This window comes from Doryrhamphus excisus, chromosome 12 (genome assembly GCF_030265055.1).
Source record: "Doryrhamphus excisus isolate RoL2022-K1 chromosome 12, RoL_Dexc_1.0, whole genome shotgun sequence".
Classification (NCBI taxonomy): Eukaryota; Metazoa; Chordata; class Actinopteri; order Syngnathiformes; family Syngnathidae; genus Doryrhamphus; species Doryrhamphus excisus.
This window is the reverse complement of record NC_080477.1, coordinates 7,696,633-7,716,421: the sequence shown is the minus strand read 5'-3', so window position 1 is coordinate 7,716,421 and position 19,789 is coordinate 7,696,633. Positions and strand designations below refer to the sequence as shown.

General features: G+C 40.9%; 6 protein-coding genes across 6 annotated transcripts; 4 read left to right on the top strand and 2 right to left on the bottom strand.

The window, feature by feature from the left end:
• Positions 1-2: 2 nt before the first annotated feature.
• blzf1 (basic leucine zipper nuclear factor 1) lies at positions 3-5,144 on the top strand. Its single transcript, XM_058089717.1, has 7 exons — positions 3-181; positions 335-431; positions 654-1,108; positions 1,188-1,387; positions 2,027-2,155; positions 3,794-4,016; positions 4,102-5,144. Exons 2-7 carry the CDS (start codon positions 413-415, stop codon positions 4,285-4,287), a joined length of 1,212 nt encoding a protein of 403 aa, XP_057945700.1. The 5' UTR covers positions 3-181; positions 335-412; the 3' UTR covers positions 4,288-5,144.
• On the bottom strand, positions 5,097-6,909 carry trmt10c (tRNA methyltransferase 10C, mitochondrial RNase P subunit). The gene has a single exon (XM_058089716.1). The coding sequence runs from the start codon at positions 6,680-6,682 to the stop codon at positions 5,258-5,260; it is 1,425 nt and encodes a 474-aa protein (XP_057945699.1). The 5' UTR covers positions 6,683-6,909; the 3' UTR covers positions 5,097-5,257.
• A 241-nt stretch (positions 6,910-7,150) lies between these two features.
• On the top strand, positions 7,151-8,408 carry txnl4b (thioredoxin-like 4B). Its single transcript, XM_058089250.1, has 3 exons — positions 7,151-7,335; positions 7,410-7,561; positions 7,773-8,408. The coding sequence occupies exons 1-3, from the start codon at positions 7,204-7,206 to the stop codon at positions 7,936-7,938; spliced, it is 450 nt and encodes a 149-aa protein (XP_057945233.1). The 5' UTR covers positions 7,151-7,203; the 3' UTR covers positions 7,939-8,408.
• Positions 8,409-8,538: 130 nt separating this feature from the next.
• On the top strand, positions 8,539-10,324 carry mrpl16 (mitochondrial ribosomal protein L16). The gene is made up of 5 exons (XM_058089189.1): positions 8,539-8,771; positions 8,966-9,037; positions 9,179-9,327; positions 9,405-9,698; positions 9,919-10,324. The coding sequence occupies exons 1-5, from the start codon at positions 8,705-8,707 to the stop codon at positions 10,108-10,110; spliced, it is 774 nt and encodes a 257-aa protein (XP_057945172.1). The 5' UTR covers positions 8,539-8,704; the 3' UTR covers positions 10,111-10,324.
• A 697-nt stretch (positions 10,325-11,021) lies between these two features.
• Positions 11,022-15,059, top strand: cenpq (centromere protein Q). The gene is made up of 8 exons (XM_058089166.1): positions 11,022-11,226; positions 11,311-11,374; positions 11,683-11,773; positions 11,898-11,966; positions 12,106-12,235; positions 12,680-12,799; positions 14,166-14,240; positions 14,657-15,059. Exons 1-8 carry the CDS (start codon positions 11,128-11,130, stop codon positions 14,690-14,692), a joined length of 684 nt encoding a protein of 227 aa, XP_057945149.1. The 5' UTR covers positions 11,022-11,127; the 3' UTR covers positions 14,693-15,059.
• LOC131139494 (C3a anaphylatoxin chemotactic receptor) lies at positions 14,584-18,463 on the bottom strand. Its single transcript, XM_058089165.1, has 3 exons — positions 18,379-18,463; positions 16,750-16,891; positions 14,584-16,683 (listed from the first exon to the last, which is right to left on the bottom strand). Exons 2-3 carry the CDS (start codon positions 16,888-16,890, stop codon positions 15,742-15,744), a joined length of 1,083 nt encoding a protein of 360 aa, XP_057945148.1. The 5' UTR covers position 16,891; positions 18,379-18,463; the 3' UTR covers positions 14,584-15,741.
• Positions 18,464-19,789: the final 1,326 nt, after the last annotated feature.

The window sequence follows — 19,789 nt, the reverse complement described above, 5'->3', positions numbered from 1 at the left end:
TATTGCCAACTCAGTCCGCCTGCCCGGCGACAAAATAAACAGCACCATTGCGGAATCGACGGTAACCTAAATACAGCCAACTTAAAATCCGCATGCTATTGTTATTACAATTAGAGGTTAAAATGTTTTAATCTATGGACGTTTCTGGCCATTTTACCTCTCCTTTTCTCCTACCGTAAGGGTGAGTTAGCACGCCACCAAATGAAGCTTGTAGCTAGCTGGCTTGTCTTATCTTATCGACATTTGGGCTGTTAAACGTGACTGGGAAATAATAATCTTTATTGAACCGACAACCAGTGACTAGTAAGCAACATTTCCTTTGTTTTCCAATTAGAGTTCATCCTAAGAGGAATTGACTGGATCACACTGGATCTAGAGAAACTGTCAACCATTTAAACAACCGACTACCGTCATGACTGCCGCAATCCGGGGTATGTACTGTAACTACATTTTCACACTATTTCATCATAAGGGAGCTATTGCTGACTGGTTTTCAGTAGGAAAGAGATTATTTTATGTTTTATTGACTTTAAATCAAGCAACATTTACCACTATAGTAATGCATGGGACTCAATCAATCTCCATTTATTTATTGTTGATTTCTTAAGCATGTTCAAGCCTGTATCCAAACAGCTGTCCTATTATTTTTCCAGAATCTTCCCGAGTCCCAGTTCGAGTAGCTGGTGATGGCATGGAAACTGAAAAAAAAACCTCCATCTTGGAGGCCAGCACAGATAAGATGCCACTTGGTCCGGTATGCGTACCCGTCTTGCAGGCAGCAAGTCCCAAGCACATTACAAAAGCTTCCCAACTTCCTCCCACTCTTTCCCCGCAACCTATTGGGGTACTCCACCTGGGCAAAGTGTGTAAGGAGGCCTGTACAGAAGTCGAGGCTGTAAGGATAGTTGTCCCTCGTGCTGCCATAAGTAGAAGTAGCCGTGCAGCTGAGGGGAAAGGAGATGCAGGGCAACAGGCAGAGGAGCGAAGTTCCTCCCCGCAGCCAATGGTGGAGGACTGGAGAGGCCATCTTGAGAAGCTTCAGAACTCAGAACGCAGGCTGCTGCAGGACAAAGAAGGCCTCTCTAATCAGCTGCGTGTACAGACAGAGGCAAGGCTCAGACATCCTTTGACATCAGATATGATTTGCAGGGGTTGGCTTATTGCTGTTGTTTTATTCTCTATGATAGGTGAATCGTGAGCTCAAGAAACTGCTGGTGGCGTCTGTCGGTGATGATTTGCAGTACCAATTTGAGCGTCTGGCCCGTGAGAAGAATCAGCTAATTCTGGAGAACGAGGTTTTGGGTCGAAGTTTGTCACACACGGCAGAACAGCTGGAACGCATGAGTATCCAGTGTGACGTATGGAGGAGCAAGTTCCTGGCCAGCAGGTATGAAACACACTTGGATAGAGCACCACCACCTGCAGTTTTGCCCTCAGGAAGATTACTATTGCTATTTTCTATCCAACCTAATGAGATTCAATACAATATTTTTTCAAATTAGTAATGTACAGTTTTAATTGTCACTACAAGATATTTTGTTTATTATTATGATTTAAGCAGACTGCACTGAGGACGAGTGGTTAGCGCGCTGGCCACATAGCAAGGAGACCTGAGTTCGCTTCTTCCCTCGGCCATCTCTGTGGAGTTTGCATGTTCTCCCCGTGCATGCGTGGATTTTCTCCTCACCCCAAATATATGCATGCTAGGTTAATTGGCGACTCCAAATTGTCCATCGGTATGAATGTGAGTGTGAATGGTTGTTTGTCTATGTGCGCCCTGTGATTGGCTGGTGACCAGTCCAGGGTGTACCCCGCTTCTTGCCCGAAGACAACTGGGATAGGCTCCGGCACCCCCACGACCCTTGTGAGGATAAGCGGTAGAAAATGAATGAATGAATGTGATTTAAGCTGGCTGTGTTGTTGAACTGACCACTCTAGTATTTGATCTCATTAGTCATGATTCATGGACACATTACAGAATGCCACAATTAGCAGATGAATGAACACGTGTTTAATTGGTCTACAGAGTGATGGCAGAGGAGCTGACAAACGCCAGAGCAGCTCTGCAACGCCAGACCAGGGAGGCACAAGGAGCCATCCAAGACCTGTTGTTAGAACGAGAAGAGTACTCAAGAGAAATGGTACACACCCACAGGTAAGGTCAACACAGTGTGCCTCACCACACATTTGATGACTTCAGTTAAGAACCTCCAAATTTAAGGTCATAGGCATTTTATCTTAAAGTGCAGCCTCCAATTCTTAATGATACTATACCGCAGTGTGAACTGCAATCCACATGAATATGGATATCTTAAAAATGCATATTCTTCTGGCCTCTCACCCACATGCAAACGTAGGCTTTTGTCCTGAAGTCATTCAATCTTAGACATTTTTCAAAAGCCGTCCCTCTTGGTACCGGCCATTTTTGATGACTTTGACTGAATTTTCAAGGCAAACAGAATGTTGTTTTCTTGGGTTATATAGACATGGTATATACCAAAAGAAAGACTAGACCAGGGGTGGGCAAATATTTTGACTCGTGGGCCGCATTGAGTTCGCAAAATTGTCTGGGGGGCCAGAACATATACACACTAATATATGCTTCTAATTTTTCTTGAATTATTAGTCTAATTTTATCTGTAAAAGTGTTATACTATCAGCTGTACGTTCTCATGTCCCTTTTTTTCAGGAGCACTTTAAATATCAGACCACATCAAATTATGTAATTTAATTTTACAGTGACATTCGTCTTGTTAAAAGTTGAAATACTTAGAAAGCAACTGGCGGGCCGGATTCAAACGATGGGTGGGCCGCATGTGGCCCTCGGGCCGTAGTTTGCCCACCCCTGGACTAGACTCTCATCTTTCATCAGAAAAAAGTTTATCTACATTTTTTCCGTTCTTTCAGCAGTAGAACAAAAGTAAGTTTCAGCAAAATATCAGTTCTCAACAAAAGGGAGAAAAACTTTTCACTTTTTTGTGAAAAGATACATTTCAAGCATAACTTATACCTTAACACAAATGTAGCCGTATGTAGCCAAAATGTCTGTAAGCAATAATGCCACGACATAAACACAAAAATTTTTGTTTTACGTGAAAATAACCGTTTATTTACAAATATAACACTATGAAGAATGATAATTTTCACATTTGCAACTGAACTGTGTGTGTTCACGCGCGTATGCACGCATGAGAATGCGTAACCTCCTTTGCATAACACAGCGAGATGCCTATTGACTCTCTGGTTGCTGTGTGTATTTCAGTGGAAGAGATGCAGGCCGAATAAAATGCACTTCTGCCGCCCTGTGGTTGTTTTTCTCGGCTTAAAGCTGCCTCAAACATGCTCTTTTCTATTCTAGAGTTGTATCATCACCTCTTTGTGCCTCTGGCACAAAAAAAAAAGTAAATGAGATAACTGAGCTTCTGGGCTCCATGCAAGTGTACAGTGATTTTAATGATGATTGATGTGGGGGAAAAGTAGCACCAAGTATTTGTGGTGGTCCAAATGTACTCTAAGTACAATAGTCTTATGCCATACAAAAAACTGCTGACATATACACCGATTGGCCACCCTTGTATGACCAGCAGCAGATTCTCATGATGTGAATTAAAACTTTACAAAACATCATCACACTGTTGTCCGCCTAGCCCGCTCACCTCGCTTGCTCAACATAATGCCGGACTTTCTGCTCCATATAGTACTACACTCCATCCATTTGGGGCCGAGTTGACGGTACAATTCAAGTCTAGCGTCCTTGATGCTATCGTGACATCTTTTTTATTGTTGTTATTAGATCTCTGGAGCAGCTCCTGGTGTCTCTGCAGTGGGGCAGACAGCAGACATATTACCCCAGCGCACAGCCGCTCAGCACAGGAGAGCTGGCAGCGGCCAATCACAAGCTAGCAGACACCATCAACTCTCACCTGTTGGGCAAGAACACCGGCAGTGTGGTCAAAAGTAGCAATGCAACGTCTGAGCAGGTCTGCAGCACACCAGCAGAGAAGATGGCTGAGAAGGTGCACATTTAGCTTATTTTTGGAATATATTCCATGAGTTATAGCTCATAAAATCCAACAATTTTATATATTTTTTGTATTGTAGGTGCTGAAGATTTTAGATCCAATTTCCTGCACAGAAAACCAGACAGAGTCTGCACTAAGTGACTCACCCCCTTCAAACTTTCTGGGCAACAAGAAGAGCATCGGCAGATTTCACCCATACACTCGCTATGAGAACATCACTTTTAACTGCTGCGAACACTGCACTGGAGACATCATTGTGCTGTAGACGAGCACCAACACGCACCATCTTTTCTTTACAATATCGCCAAGCAAACGTTGGCTTTCATCGTGGTCATCTTCATATTATTGGCAAGTATTCTGAAAACGATAACACATTTGCAGTATTTCAAATGGTATCAAGTATTAACACATGCTGTCACAGGTGAAATGATTACATGTTGTTTTCAAGACTTGACGAGTGAAACTGTAAATTTGTGAAATCATTGTTTTTTGTAAGAATGAAAGCTGTAATACTTTTAAATATGTATTCCAACATTCTTTCCTACCTTAGGTCCAAAGTCTTGTTGATACATTTTATCAGTGCTCTGGCAGTTGCAACTTCCATCACGTCCTTATTTTTCCTCAATGATCTTTTCTTGTAGTGTCGTCTGCGACACTTAGTGGGAAGCATTGTGTAAAGTGAAGTGTACCATTTTTTTCATACCAGTGTTTTATTAGATTTTTCTGCTTATTCTATTTTATTTATGATTTGAATGAACGACTTGGACATGTTAAACTTTTGGATAATTATTTATAATGTAATCATGGATTTAACATATTGAAGTTTTTTATGTGTACAATGCATTTCGGAGCCATAAGCTGGTTCAGTGGTGGTGTCAATGGTCCCAATTAAGGATCTTCTGTAGACATATACTGGTTTATATTCTAAGCTACAACATGGAGCAGGCCTTAACCAGCCATGACATGAAATTAAAGTATGCTTCAAGTAAACTGACTTGTATTTAGCTTGTTTGAACAATGTCCTTAGTTAGGAGAAAACGTATTTTGTGTTATTTTTTTCAAACCACAGAAATACAAAGTATGTATTGTTTTTAATTTGCACAGAAAGCATTCATTTTGTACAGCTGAAAATTATTTGTGTCAAGTATTTTCGCTAAACTTTGATACAGAAATGATTCCAATATTTTATTATCTCCAGTATGACATTTCTGCAATGCCAAGTGTCCTTAAACAGGTCATGGATCATTCCACCACATCTTGCTTTTGCTTTCACGTCTCTCCTCCAAGCTGGTCTTGAGAGATGTCCGTACTCTGGGTGCAGCTGTTTTTTCTCTGATTCGTGGTGGTCCAGATGCTTTGTCTGTCCAAGTCGACCCAGACTCTCTGTGGGATTTATATGCATTTTGCTCCTCAACGTGAAAAGTCTTTGTATGTTTTTGTCCTTGGAATTTTGAAAACCTGTTTTCATTCTCTCCTGGTACAAGATCTGTGGTATGCTTCCTCTTTGGCACAAATTTCAGAGCCTCCTTCCATTTCCCTGTTTCCTTGATGGTAATCATGATGCGAATCATCTGGTCCAGGGTCAGGTTTTTGGCTCCAAGTCCCCAGTGAAGGAACTCATCCAGTGGTAGTCTGGCTGTGGCCAACTTTTGACGCTTGGCGTTGGCCAGTGACACACCAGAGAGTATGGACCTGTCCACTAGAGCGCCAATGATGTAGACTTTAGAATGGTCAAAGGTGCGAAGAACATTGGGAGAATCTGCGGTGAGGTAAACAAGCCGATCACGAGGAAAGAGGTCCACTGCCTGGCGGTCTGTGTTGGTGATGAGCAACCGCTCCCAGGCGTCTGCACCATAGCGCTTGAGGAGCTCCTTCATGTAAGCTCCATCCGGCTGGAGGTTACAAAAGTGTAGGTGGTAAGGCTCATTGGCACGTCTGTTCCACCCTTCCAGTTCCATAAGCTGGGAGACGGTGTTTTCAATCTCCCGCCTGGACATGTTGGACTCGTAGCTCATGTCAAAGACAAGAGGCTGATCAAACACCATGGCCTGGGCGCTCCTCCAGCCGAACAGACGGTCTGAGCTCCGTCCCCAGAACTGGAGAAGGAATGTGTTTTTATATTCTTTCTGGTCCCCATCTTGTTCTTTATTCTCCAGCGAGGCTGCCCTCACCTCCGCCTTCTTCTGCTGCTTCTCCTTACGTGCTCTTTTATGACCTTCTTTGATGGCCAAGTACTTCAAGTACTTTTTTCTAGCAGACTTTGTAGTGAGGTCTGCCACAATCTTTAACTCTTCATCAGTCATCTCTTCGGGTACCAGTCTACGAGATAGACGCCACAATACAATCATCTCCCGTGTTGCCTCCAGACTGTTCAGGCCTTCTCCAGGCATTTTCTCATCATCACTTGCATCCTCATCATCTTCTTTCTCAGTCGATGAAGCTTGGGACTTCATCACTAATTTCCATTTGTCCAAGTCAATTTTCTCCTGTTTCCTTGGACTCCCAGTATTGAAGGGACGACTGAGGACATATTGAGGATAGCAGGAACAAAGTAGTGGTGAAACCCTGGTAGCTTCATACTTGATGACACGGGATATCACAAAACTTGTGTTTTTCCATAGTTCGTTCACACATAGTGTATTCAAGAGTCGTCCTAACATGGCAAAACAACGGTATCGGGCGTATGTACAACTAGCTGCAGCAACCGGAAGAGACGCAAGAACAACAAACCGTACAGGGAGGATTTTGCCTATTTCAGACTGTCTTTAAAGTAGAAAATTCCGTTGCGCCGTGTGACTTGTCCATAACAGGCAATTAATTGCATATGCATAGCATATTACGCCGTCCATGCACTGTACACAGTGTGGAGAGGAGGTCACGTTGTCTCTGTGTGTCACACTGTAATAAGTCGTACTGCAACTGCATCGGAAAAGCATCTTTTTTCCACTTGGCATTACATCATAAGCACAATAATGTGTATTTTATTGTCACTAAATTTTAAGTTTACGTATATTTTAAGTTACGTATATTGCACAGTGAAATGCAATTTGTAAGACTTTAATTCACAATATTATTTGTTTTAATGAACACAAAAATGTGTATGCACTCTACTTCCCACACGAAACTTTCTCGGTGTTGCACTTCCGTGACAGCTTCCTTCTCCGGTCTCCACAAACTGAAAATGAGTTTATTTTTGCCTAAATTGACTTGCAAAAAAGACATAGACGATGTCATCAAGGTAATAGCAGAAAAGGTGGTTGTTTTAAGGTTTGGCAGAGATGAAGACTCGGTTTGTCTCCAGCTAGATGAAATTGTAAGTATTTAAAAAACTACATTCGTAAACTAATATTCTCTGGACGTTAAGGTGCATTTTGTGTTCTTTTGTAGCTGTCCAAAACTGCCCATGACCTGAGTAACATGGCGTCCATCTACATCGTTGACGTGGATAAAGCTCCTATTTACACAAGATACTTTGACATCAGTTACATCCCCTCCACTGTTTTCTTTTTCAATGGACAGCATATGAAAGTGGACTATGGGTGAGATATATTTTATTTTACCTTTAACATGACCAATTTTCCCTAGAATCTTAGTGGCACCTGTTTGTTTGCCATTTACCGTGATTCAGGAAGCACCCTTCTAATTAGCAAATATCCAATAAATTTGCCTTAATAAATCATATAATAAATTAGCATATCCTTACAATCATAGATTGAAATCTCAGAGAAAAAAAAACTGTCTCTCTTTCAGGTCACCAGATCACACCAAATTTGTGGGCAGCTTCAAAACCAAACAGGATTTCATGGATCTGATTGAAGTTATATACAGGGGAGCCATGCGGGGGAAAATGATTGTCCGGAGTCCCATCGACCCTCAAAATATTCCCAAATATGACCTACTGTACCATGGCATTTAGCATTAATATCTACAACATTATCTTAAATCCTACCATTGTCCTCAATTAGATGAAGTGTGACTGTATATATATATATATATTTTTTATCACACGATGTTGTCATGATTCCTGTGTAAATATTCTAGTCCAATTGAGAACATTTGGAGATGAATGTTGAAGGAAGGTAAGAGAAATGGACATCAGTTCCAGACAGTGGGTGCCCTCTGTGAAGCCATCTTCACCACCTGGAGCACTACCCTCCTAGATAGAACAGCCTATTTCACTTCAATGGTTGTTTGCAATAAATTGCTTACTCATTTTTTTTTGTCTCACTCACATTTCTTCTTTTTGTATTTTGAATGTCTATTGAGAAGCTCCTTAAGATCTAACAGTGCAAAATGTAAATTGTTGCAATTTTTTCAACTGGCTTTAAAATTTTGACCAAAACTGAATGTGCTGTATATGATATCAGGGGATTTGATAGATTCATATTTTAATTATCGGGAAATAGCTGAATAAATAGCTTAAGAACAGCAGAAATAACGGCCGTTCAATGAAGCTGTCGTTTAACATTACCGTTCACAATTTTACTCGACAGGTGGCGGTATAACACACTTTTGAGAGCTTTGTGCCGAACAATACGCGAAGAAGAAGATTGGCGGAAGTGAGGATCTTGGTTAGGCGCTCGCGACCTTGCGTAGAGCGTGGAATTTTCATTAAATGAAAAATTCACTTAAAATGAACTTAATATACGATTACTCATAGTGTCTTTATCAAGATTCCCAGAATGATTTCTCTAATCAAGGCTGCTGTGGATAGCGTGGCTGCAGTTTGTGCCCACAGTCACCAACACGGTAACTTATTTCTGTCAAATAGCTAAATTCCGTTCTTGTCAACAGTTCAGTAGGTTGAGGAATGAATTCATTATCCTGCTTGTTTTGTGTTACATCAAGATCAATATGCTGTCAAACTGGTTATAAAAACGGAAAACCCTGCAGTCAAGTGATCGTTTTATGCAGCAAAAGCCATCAGTATCGTTTGTTTGCAGGATTATTGCACGGCCACTTGAGAGTTCTATCCGCCGGACTGAATACATTTGAAATCCCTCCTGACTACAGAGGTAATAATTTATTTTTTTTAACTTATTATTTAATTATATTTAGTTGGATTTCCTTCAAAGCACCTTCCATATCTGAACATGTAGCTCCAACATTATAACACAAAATCCTGTCAGTTTACTGTTGTTTTTTTATCCTTAAAGATGTGACGCTGCCACAGAAACCCAAACTGAAGTTCATGAACAAAGTACCCAACTTTAAAAAAGCAAAGAAAGAGATGAAGAGGCTGCGAGACATCCAAGGTCCTGCTCGGGCAGCAAATACCTTCACAACTGGACAGTATGCCGTAGTGGTAAGGTCATATATTTTACACTAGGATAAATACACATAATTGTCACCTTTTAATTGCCTTCTCTTGCTGATGCTCAGGCAATGGGCGGGGGCTACCTCCACTGGGGACACATGGAGATGATGCGCCTAACAGTCAACCGCAAGATGGATGCCAGCACTACGTTTGCTCGCTGGCGCATTAACGCCCCCTACAAACCCATTACGCGAAAAGGGCTCGGTCAGCGCATGGGTGGAGGCAAAGGAGCCATTGACCACTATGTGACACCTGTTCGCTGCGGTCGCCTTATTATCGAAGTGGGAGGAAAGGTGGAGCTTAAGGAAGTGGAGCATTACTTAATAGAAATAGCCAAAAAGCTTCCATTTCCTGCTAAGGTGAGACTCACCAGCTGAGACAATAGGTACACTTGCACAATTTGATGCGTGCCATTAGTACAGTGGTTCTCAAGTGGGGGTACTGGAGATAAAACAAAAGCACAAAACATTTTTTAATTATTTTGTAGTTTAAGCTATTTTTCATCATTTCTATACAGCTCTTAATGGATAATTTGAAGAACTGCAGTTCTTATTTTTTCCGACATTATGTGTCTTGCAGGTGATGAGTAGAGAGAGCTTAGAAGCCTTCAAACAGAACCAGATCGATATGGAGCAGAATAACCAGAACCCATGGACCTTCAAGAGGGTCGTCCAAGGGAACATGCTTGGTATCAGGAAGGTCCTCAGCCCGCTTGACCTGAAGAATCATGGACGCTTCACAGGAAAATTTTACATCCCCGGGAGGGTGTGAGTCCCCAAAAGACACTTATCCTCAATGCAACTGGAAGGACCTTGCACTTAAAAGGCTTCTGTTTTTGTGAATATACGAGTCTTTCAACTTTGTATTATGCATTTTCACTTATTTTCTTCACCCTCTTGGTCTTGTTTTGACACTCTGACAATATTTTTGCCTCAATGTGATTTTACCTCATCAAAAAAATAAAAACTGTCTTCCAAAGTGAAAACATGTGTAGACTCAATTGCATACAGATAAAATTAAAACAAACACAAGAAACTTTTGGGTTTTTCCTGTTTGGCGATGATGTTCCTTGAAACTGAAACATGATCATATACCTTCAACTATTTAGTCATATTTTATACATGGTTGTTGAAAGTACAAAGCACATCCAGTACATGATTTTATTAAATCTTTTGAACCCTAAATTGCCTATAGATCAGGAGTGTATAGACGTCTTCCAACTAATACTGCACACTGAAAAATCAAAAAGGAAAGAGGGCAAAACCAAACCAGTTAAAAAAAGGCGACATGACGCATATAACCAACATTTTAACTTTTCGTCGTTTTTCCTCATTTTCTTGTATTTTAAAAAAAATTTTGTATGTGCCTTTGACCAATGGGCTGAAAATGGCTACTGCACTGTTCTTGGGAGGATAATTCCAAATTTGCCCTGCTTTTCTACTGACAGGTTGTACTCATTCACGCATTCACCGTCACTTGAGGACGTGGTTTATGATTTATCTCAGGAGACCATCACAGAAAAAAATTCTAGGAATACAGGATGATAAGAACACAAGGCATTTTTCTTTATTGTTGTTATTTCTGTAGTTTGGGTGGGGGTATTTAGCAAAAGGGAAACGTTTGCCTGAGACAAATTTTTGAGGGATAATGTTTTAAAATACGCATGCGCGTTTGGACACACTTCGAAAACAGGCGCGGAAACGACATACCGTAAATAAACGCGACCATCTTGTAACTTTGTTATGAATGTATCGAAGTACTGCTAAAAAAGACGTAAATGCTAATTAAATGGAGCCGGTACGCGGTTCTAAACGAGGAGCATATAAAGTGCCCAATCTGAAAAGCAAGACTAAATCTAAAAAGACTAGTCCATCAACAGGTCATCCGGTAAGATAAAGTCTTAACTCTCTGTGTCTGCTTTAGGTACTTCCTGTTAGACATGTTAGACTAATGTGATATTTTTTACTTGAGGGTTCCCCACTCAGTGACGGCAATGACAAGAACACTAGCCAGAAATCGCCAAAGAAAAGAAAAGGTCTGAATTACTTCACTTGCTATACATTTTAACTACCATGTCAAATGAATAGTTAACTATTAAGACCTCTGTCAATCAAAACTGGGTGCTGTCATTATCTTTATATTTTTGATATGTTGTTGTAGCGGATGCCTTGATAGTGTGCAGGTTTTTCTAATGTTGTGGTCAGTGACCGTGTTTGTACAATTCATTCACAAAAATGAAATCATTTGTCATAGACATATAATGTATTTTAAAAAGGGAAACCAGTCCATTCCTACTGTATATCTTACAAGCGTGCTTCCCTCGTTTGCTGCTTGGTTCAACAGTCTCCCGCAAGGTCAAAGGTCAAGGAAACCTAAAGAAGATCGGGAGGTCCTCCATCATTGCACTGGAGAACATGATGGACCTGGCAATACTGTGGGTTTGGCTGTGTTGTTAAGCAATTTTAATATCTGAGTCCCATTTATTGACATTTGGTTCATCACCATGTACATTATTACTGTTATATACTGTACAGTATTTTACCATACTATGTTCACAGAGAAACTCTTGTTTTGAGACGGACGGAGAAGAAGGAGACCCAGGGACATTTAAATATTCTGAAAAACAGGTAAGTAATACGTTGGAAACACTAGCATAAATGTTTTTTTTTGAGTATTTATAACACTTCAATAGTAAGGGTTAATAGAATTGTGTCAGAATGATTCAGTCAAAGCCATCTCTTAAATTTTTCTAAATGTTTCCCGTAGGTTCCTAACTCATTGTGCAGAACTTCAAGTCCCAGTAAAAAAACAGGAAGAGTTAGGACATTTATCACAGCGCAACCAGGAGGAACGCAACAAGTCAGCAGTCGGAAAGCAGACTTTGAGCTCTCTTGAGGTGAGAGTTCCTGAGGTTGGATTAGATCTGGCTTTAAATCTCACTGCATTCAGCGCTATTAACTTGATTTTAAGAAATTCAGTTTATTCTCTTTTGTTAGCCCAAATTTTACACAGTGCAAAATTGTCAACGTCATCGTATTGTGTCAGGAGCATGAAGTGGGGTTGGTGCGGTTGGTGGGTTGGAACGGTGGTTGTGTGAGAGGCAATAGTTCCAACACATGGAAACTCTTGACTATTTTTGTCTATACTAAATGAGTGTCATCCAAAAATGTTCAAAGTGTAGTGTGGGGACCCAGCAACATGTTTTTATTTTGTCCCACGGCACATTGTAGAGATACAATTAAACCTAACTTTTAACCTTCTTGCAAAATGTTCAGTATGTGTAAAGTTTGGACCCCCTATGAACAACCCAAGAGTCAAATCATTATGGTGTTGTTTCCAGGAAGACCTTAAATCTGTGCTTAGTGCGCTGGAGAGCACAGAGGAGCAGATGTCGTCTTTGGAGAATGCATGCAGGTCTCTGAGGGAACGAGTAGAAGAAGAGGAGGAGAACGCTAAGGAGGTGCGAGGGTCACACAAACTAATTACACAATCAAAATTAAGAAGTGAACAGTGCAATGATGCTGGGCATTACAAAAAGGTACACAATAATCAGAGTTATTTCATGCAAAGTCCTGCATTAGTTATAATAAATTATGAATAGTCTTGTAATATAGAAATGGATATGGATCACACTCGAAAAGCATACCATGTGAAGGACTGCAGTATCCCTGACGTTTAGTAATACATTGCAGCCTGTGCCCAAAACTAACATGACCTTTATTGCTCCTTGAACTTAGAATATCACATGCAAGACAAGGAAATAAATAAAAGACATTTGATACGATGTTCTTGGTCTATTTCCAGCCGTCTGATGATATTTCACAATCACTGTGTTTAAGTAATGACAACTACAGTCTTCCAAATTTAGTGGTAAACTCACTTCTACCAATTCACCAGACCTCTTTTATGTTTGCTTTTTTAAAATTAACAATTCTGCGTTTGTGATTACACCACCGGATATTTGACAGCCACAGATTGAAGCAGTGATCTGCTGTGAGGTTCATGGCTGATGAGGCACTGACTTTTGTGGAGTTTTATTATTTGAATGTTGCTCATGAAGAGGATAAAAAAAAAGTATATATATATATATATATATATATATATATATATATATATATATATATATATATAATTATTATATATATTCATAAAAAAAATTACTCCATTAATTTAAAATTACTATTCAATTGTTTTGAAATACCTCTTAGTCCCATTTATTTAAATTTTGATTAAGTGGAAAAAAATATTTTTACCTTTTATTTGTATAAAGTACATGCAGCCTTTCTTTTCTGATATTTTGTTGCAAAAGTCCAATCACCTCCAAGTGAGTTTGAGTATATAATTCATCTCGGCAATTAAATTCATGCTTTCATTCAGCAGAGCATACAAATATCCTGAATAGATTTGACTTTCCGCTAGCTCGTGCTTCTGTTGTCACAAAAAACAAATAAATAAACCACTGGCTTTTCCTCTATGGAAGAACGGCAGTGACAAGGGCCTTCCTTAGTCATGCAAGTCTGACCCCTTTCAGCATGCAGCAGTATTGCAAGTGCTTCTAGTATGATATTTGTCTGTATTTTGTTTTCCGATTAGCAAGAATAATGATGTGATATTTACATCAAAGACAGTCATGGTGAATAATAAATATTTCTGTTATTGACATGCAGAAGCTGACTGAGTTTGAGTGATATGTGGTTGTAAATATTACAAATCTGCCTTTGCTGCAGCTATAGTATATAAATGAAATAGATATGTGCCGAGACTGTTATTGTGTTATTGTTACTGTTATTATAATACATGTTGACTAATGCCGTCTATTCATACAGATTTTACAGAGACGCCATCAATCAGTCCTCCGCCTACCCTCTCTTGCACCATCGAAAAATGAAACAACTTTAGAGGTAAGCATGAGTGGCGCATGCTTTCACAATACCTTGAATGTGTTTCACAAGTACCAATTGCAGAATAGCTGTTTTCATTCAGGAATTTATAATGATCAGCCTCCTCAGAAAATGTGGTGAAAGTGTCGGAATTGCCTTCCTTTTTTTTAGAGGAACTGGAAGGTCTAAATAGTATTGGTGGAGTAATTTCCTCACTGTATTGTGTAAAAAAAGAGGAAGAAGAAGAAGAAAAACACACAGTAAAAATGTGGCTGACAGTGTGAAAATATGGTTTAATGGAATGTCAGCCGGGTGCTGGATTCATATAAACAAATAAATGAATGTAGTATGTCTGTATGGGAAACACTGAGGTTCAAAAAATCAACAGTCGCAAAAACATTCAATCCGCAGTTCTTGGTGTCTTTATTTTTTCTCAGGTTCGTTTGAGAAAGCAAGTACCCGACACAGACTGACAGCACTGCTCGCAAATTGGGAGAAATCTTGCAAAAATCAGAAGCTGTTCATGCAAATGCAAAGGCCCTGCTTACTCATGCACACAAACATTTGGATCAGCTATGAAACTTTGTTCCTTGTCCGTTGTGCTCCTTGTTCAGAAGGCAAATAGCTGCTACTTTTTTTTAGAAAAGAAATACTAAACGGAACAATTTTGGAATATTATAAGTATTACAAACTTAAATAGCTGTAGAAATGTGATAATCAAAGTCACTGTGTTTTACCACAACATTACCAAAAAAAAAAACTTAGAAAAATCACATTTGAAAGTAATTCAGAAAAAAAACTGCATATGTAAGAATAATAAAATGATCCCACATCAAATAGTCATATTATTTATTGTTGCTTTCTATGCAAAACTGCATCATACACTACACTCGGCTTCCATAACAACTTAAGAGATTTTCTTTAAAGGAAACCCATTATGCTCATTTTGGCCCTTTGTATTGAGTTGTGGACTCCTATAGAGCAGCCACAACCTAGAACCATAACCATAACCAGCATTGAAAGCTTTCTAGATCACCCAGAATCCTCACGTATTTCAGCTGTATTTCTTTGCATTTCTAAAACAGTTATTCCACCAAAGGACTGACTCCGATGTAGGATATTGTGGCGTTCATGCAGGTTTCTGATTCTAGGTTAGGAAGAGCCTGGTTGTATCCTTGTAGCTCCAAGTAGCCTCCACCATACCCAGGACCTGGAGATGTCATAAACAGGTTTTCTATGCTCAAACTACCAAAAGGCGGAAGTTCATTTATATGGTCAGGTCTGGAACCAATTCATGTGATAAATGAGGGATTACTAGAGTCGAGTATTTTGTGTCCCTATGATGCTGATTTAAGCCACTGTATGGAATCTGTTACCGATCTAAGCATCATCTTTATACTTTCACTGCAGGGAAATCCTTGCTGTGACTGATTCTGCAGTCTCTTGTCTTGTAAAGATGCAAAAGTCTTTTTTAAATAATTGCTTTATGACTTCCTCAGAGTGAAGATTCTAACATCGGCGGCTAGACCTGTGAGTTTTTGAGTGATTTGCTCCGTATGGACTCAGCACTGTCATCTGTGAAGAGTCGTACAATGGTAGAGGTGACCGAAGCTCGTACAGCACGGCCGAGGCCCCTGGCGGCAAACACATACAGCACAGGGTTAAGAGCGCTCTTGGTGTAGACCAGGTAGAGAGAGATGTATGTTCCATAAGATGCCCTTTTGTATAGTGCAGCCCTTTCGGGTAGTCCTTCAGCAAGGGCCCGCAGTAGCCGGCACACAAAGTAGGGCACCCACCCTATGAGGAAGAGCAACATGGTGAAGAAGAGAACATGGTACATTCTAGTCATCTTGCGGGAAGCTGAAGGGGATGAAGAGGTCGGTGTCACGGGTCCTGCTTGCTTAATAGTGAATAAAACTGCCAAATTACTTCCCAAAAACACCAATAGTGGCAAGATGAAACCTGCGACAGTCTCAGAGATAAACAACCCTGTGTCAAACTTTCCACTCTCCAAGCACTGGAGCGTGCTGTTGTTTTCCTTTAGAACAGCACTGTGGAGGTACGGAGCAGACAGAATGGTGGCAAGTACCCATAACAAGGCACAGGCCAAAGGAACAGCCCAGGCGGGGCGGCGCAGTCGAGCCCATACAGGCCTCAGTAGGCACAAGCAACGTTCCAGGGCCACAGCGCAAACCAGGAAGGCTGAGGCGTACAACCCTAAGCCTCGCAGGAACATGACGAGACGGCACAGCGCGAAACCGAACGGCCAGCTGCTGTTGTGGGCTAAGTAGCCCAACATGAGGGGGGTCCGAAGAACTAGCACCAGGTCGGCTAGAGCAAGGTTGAGAACGTAGATTCGAAAACTGCTTGCGGCACGCGTCTCTCTGCTGCTGCCTCTGCGAACGAGGTGTCGGCGACTATGTCTGAGTGCCCAAACCACCAGCACATTCAAAGGTATGCCCACCTTGTGGAGGAAACATTTAGAGAATTATTATTTCTGTCATTTCATACATTCTTATACAATATATACCAGGAAAATGAGCAGGGTCGCCGCAATCTGGACTCCACGGTTTGCCTCCGACTGCCAAGAACTTGTGGGGCTGCTTGAGGCGGTCACAAGTTGGTCCATCTTGTATGTGTCATTAACGGCGGCCATGGCGGCCATGACCATGCTGAAACACAGAAAACATTTTGTATGATTAGAGTATTCACGGGCGGCATGGTGGACGAGTGGTTAGCGTGCAGACCTCACAGCTATGAGACCAGGGTTCAATGCCACCCTCGGCCATCTCTGTGTGGAGTTTGCATGTTCTCCTCGTGCATACGTGGGTTTTCTCCGGGTACTCCGGTTTCCTCCCACATTCCAAAAACATGCTAGGTTAATTTTTTAAGGACAAATGACTTTTTCCAAAGGACAATCCAACAATCCAGTGTGTTCCCCTGATCTAAATCCATTTGAGAACATTTGGGGATGAATAGCAAAGGAAGCTGACAAAATGGACATCAGTTCCAGACAGCGGATCAGCCATCTTCACTAGCTGGAGCAAAATTCCCAAATGCCAAATTCTTGAGGTGATTAACAATGTTGCAGCAACTGAGTACTTTGTGAACATTCTATTTTGTTGGGCTGCACGGTGGTCAAGTGGTTAGCACGCAGACCTCACAGCTTAGGGTTCAATTCCACCCTCGGCCATCTCCGTGTGGAGTTTGCATGTTCTCCCCGTGCAAGCGTGGGTTTTCTCCGGGTACTCCGGTTTCCTCCCACATTCCAAAAACATGCTAGGTTAATTGGCGACTCCAAATTGTCCATAGGTATGAATGTGAGTGTGAATGGTTGTTTGTCTATATGTGCCCTGTGATTGGCTGGCCACCAGTCCAGGGTGTACCCCGCCTCTCACCAAAAGACAGCTGGGATAAGCTCCAGCACCCCCTCCCCCGACCCTCGTGAGGAAAAAGCAGTAGAAAATGAATGAATAGTTTATTCACAAAAAAAGCATCAACTCAATTCATATTTCCACTGAGAATGAAGTAACCCGCCCATCATGCAAGATTGCATATGAACATGAATTTCATGTCTCATTGGGCCACAGATTGCCACATCACATAAATACCACATACAAACTTCCGTATGTTTGCAGAGTCTAAAATACATCTTAAATCTTTTCTGGCTGACCTTTCCTACTTTATCTTGCATGAATGCGTCATAACCTAAATCATATGTAAGTAGATCATGCATCACTCTAATCTGTAAATAGACTACATATAGAACATAGTGGAACCACTTTGTAATAAGTGTATTTTCTCCTTAATAAATGTCATTCCATCTATTGAAAGACACTTTGTGCATGTGCCAGTTGTTCTAGTACAAAGTCATGACTTGAGAGAAAAATATGTTATTATTTCTTCAAGTCAATGCTGCCTCGGGGCCCTGTACAAACATGCACCTACACCTCACCTGCTCGTCCACAGTGGGCATGGGAGCACACCTACTTTTGGTCTCCATACCAGAGCACATTGAACATCTCAGAATTCCATACAGGTTACATTATTGACATTTGAGGAACGTTAAGGATTACACAACACCCTTTCTGAATGTATGCATACAAGCCAGCATTTAAAGATATGTTTAAAGGTTTATATGGAAGAATTTGCTCCTTACCTTCTTTTTTGATGTGTGGGTTGAAGAGATGCTGCGGGGGATAAAAAGAGAAAGAGTGCCTGATTGAACAACAATCTTCTCTCCCTCATGCTCTCTCTCTCTCTCCCTCTCTCACCCCTTTTTGTCTTTCCTGTGTATGATTACATCATAAACTTCTTCCTATGAACACCCCTAAAGCTAGTTTTTGTTTTCAAACCAAATGAATTGCACTACAATTAGATCAAAAATATATAGATTTTTTTTGTAGATTCATTGATTGGATGCAATGCATTTACATATTAAACAAGCATATTGTTTTATAATGGAGTGTATTTAGAAAGAGGTCAAGACTTTTCAGCATTAAAAGGTATTCAAATTACATTCCACTTTGCACTTTTTCGTTCATTCATTCATTTTCTACCGCTTATCCTCACGAGGGTCGCAGGGGGTGCTGGAGCCTATCCCAGCTGTCTTCAGGCGAGAGGCGGGGTACACCCTGGACTGGTGGCCAGCCAATCACAGGGCACATATAGACAAACAACCATTCACACTCACATTCATACCTATGGACAATTTGGAGTCGCCAATTAACCTAGCATGTTTTTGGAATGTGGGAGGAAACCGGAGTACCCGGAGAAAACCCACGCATGCACGAGGAGAACATGCAAACTCTACACAGAGATAGCTGAGGGTGGAATTGAACCCTGATCTCCTAGCTGTGAGGTCTGCGTGCTAACCACCAGTCATAACTCACCAATCGTCAACAGTTTGTGCATATCAACAGCTGCTCCTCCTCCATAGCCCCTTTACTTCAAGGTGTCCCCCAAGGTTAGAACATCTACGGTACAACATCCAAAACCCTCAACAAACTACAATATATTCAGAACTCCGCTGCTCGCCTCCTCACCTCCACCTGCTCCCGTGAACACATTACCCCTGTCCTTAAAAACCTCCACTGGCTTCCCGTTCCCCAACGTATCCATTTCAAAGTTCTTCTCATCACCTACAAAGCCCTCCACGATCTGACCCCCCCCCCCCCCCCACACACCCCATTGAAATTTGTATCCATTGAAATGGATACAAATGTTTGTGAAATGGAAAAAAATATTTGTGAAATGCATAAAAATGTTTTTATTTAGAAAACAAAGAAATTTGCAAGTGATCCCAAACTTTTGAGCTGTAGTGTACATTTAGGCAGCTAAAATTAAAGCTAATAGCTAACTGGAACATGGTTGTAATTGTATATTATGATTTAATGCACCTCTGAATGAAGTTGGTGACAATACGAAGACAGGCTTTATTTTGCCGAAATATTTGTCCCCGAAAGAAAAGAAAAAAAAAGAGCGATGAGCTGCAATATTTAATGCTTTCCTCTAGATGTCGCCATTGTTCATTTCTTGTCGCACGTTTAAAGGGAGTAAGGGATCATGAA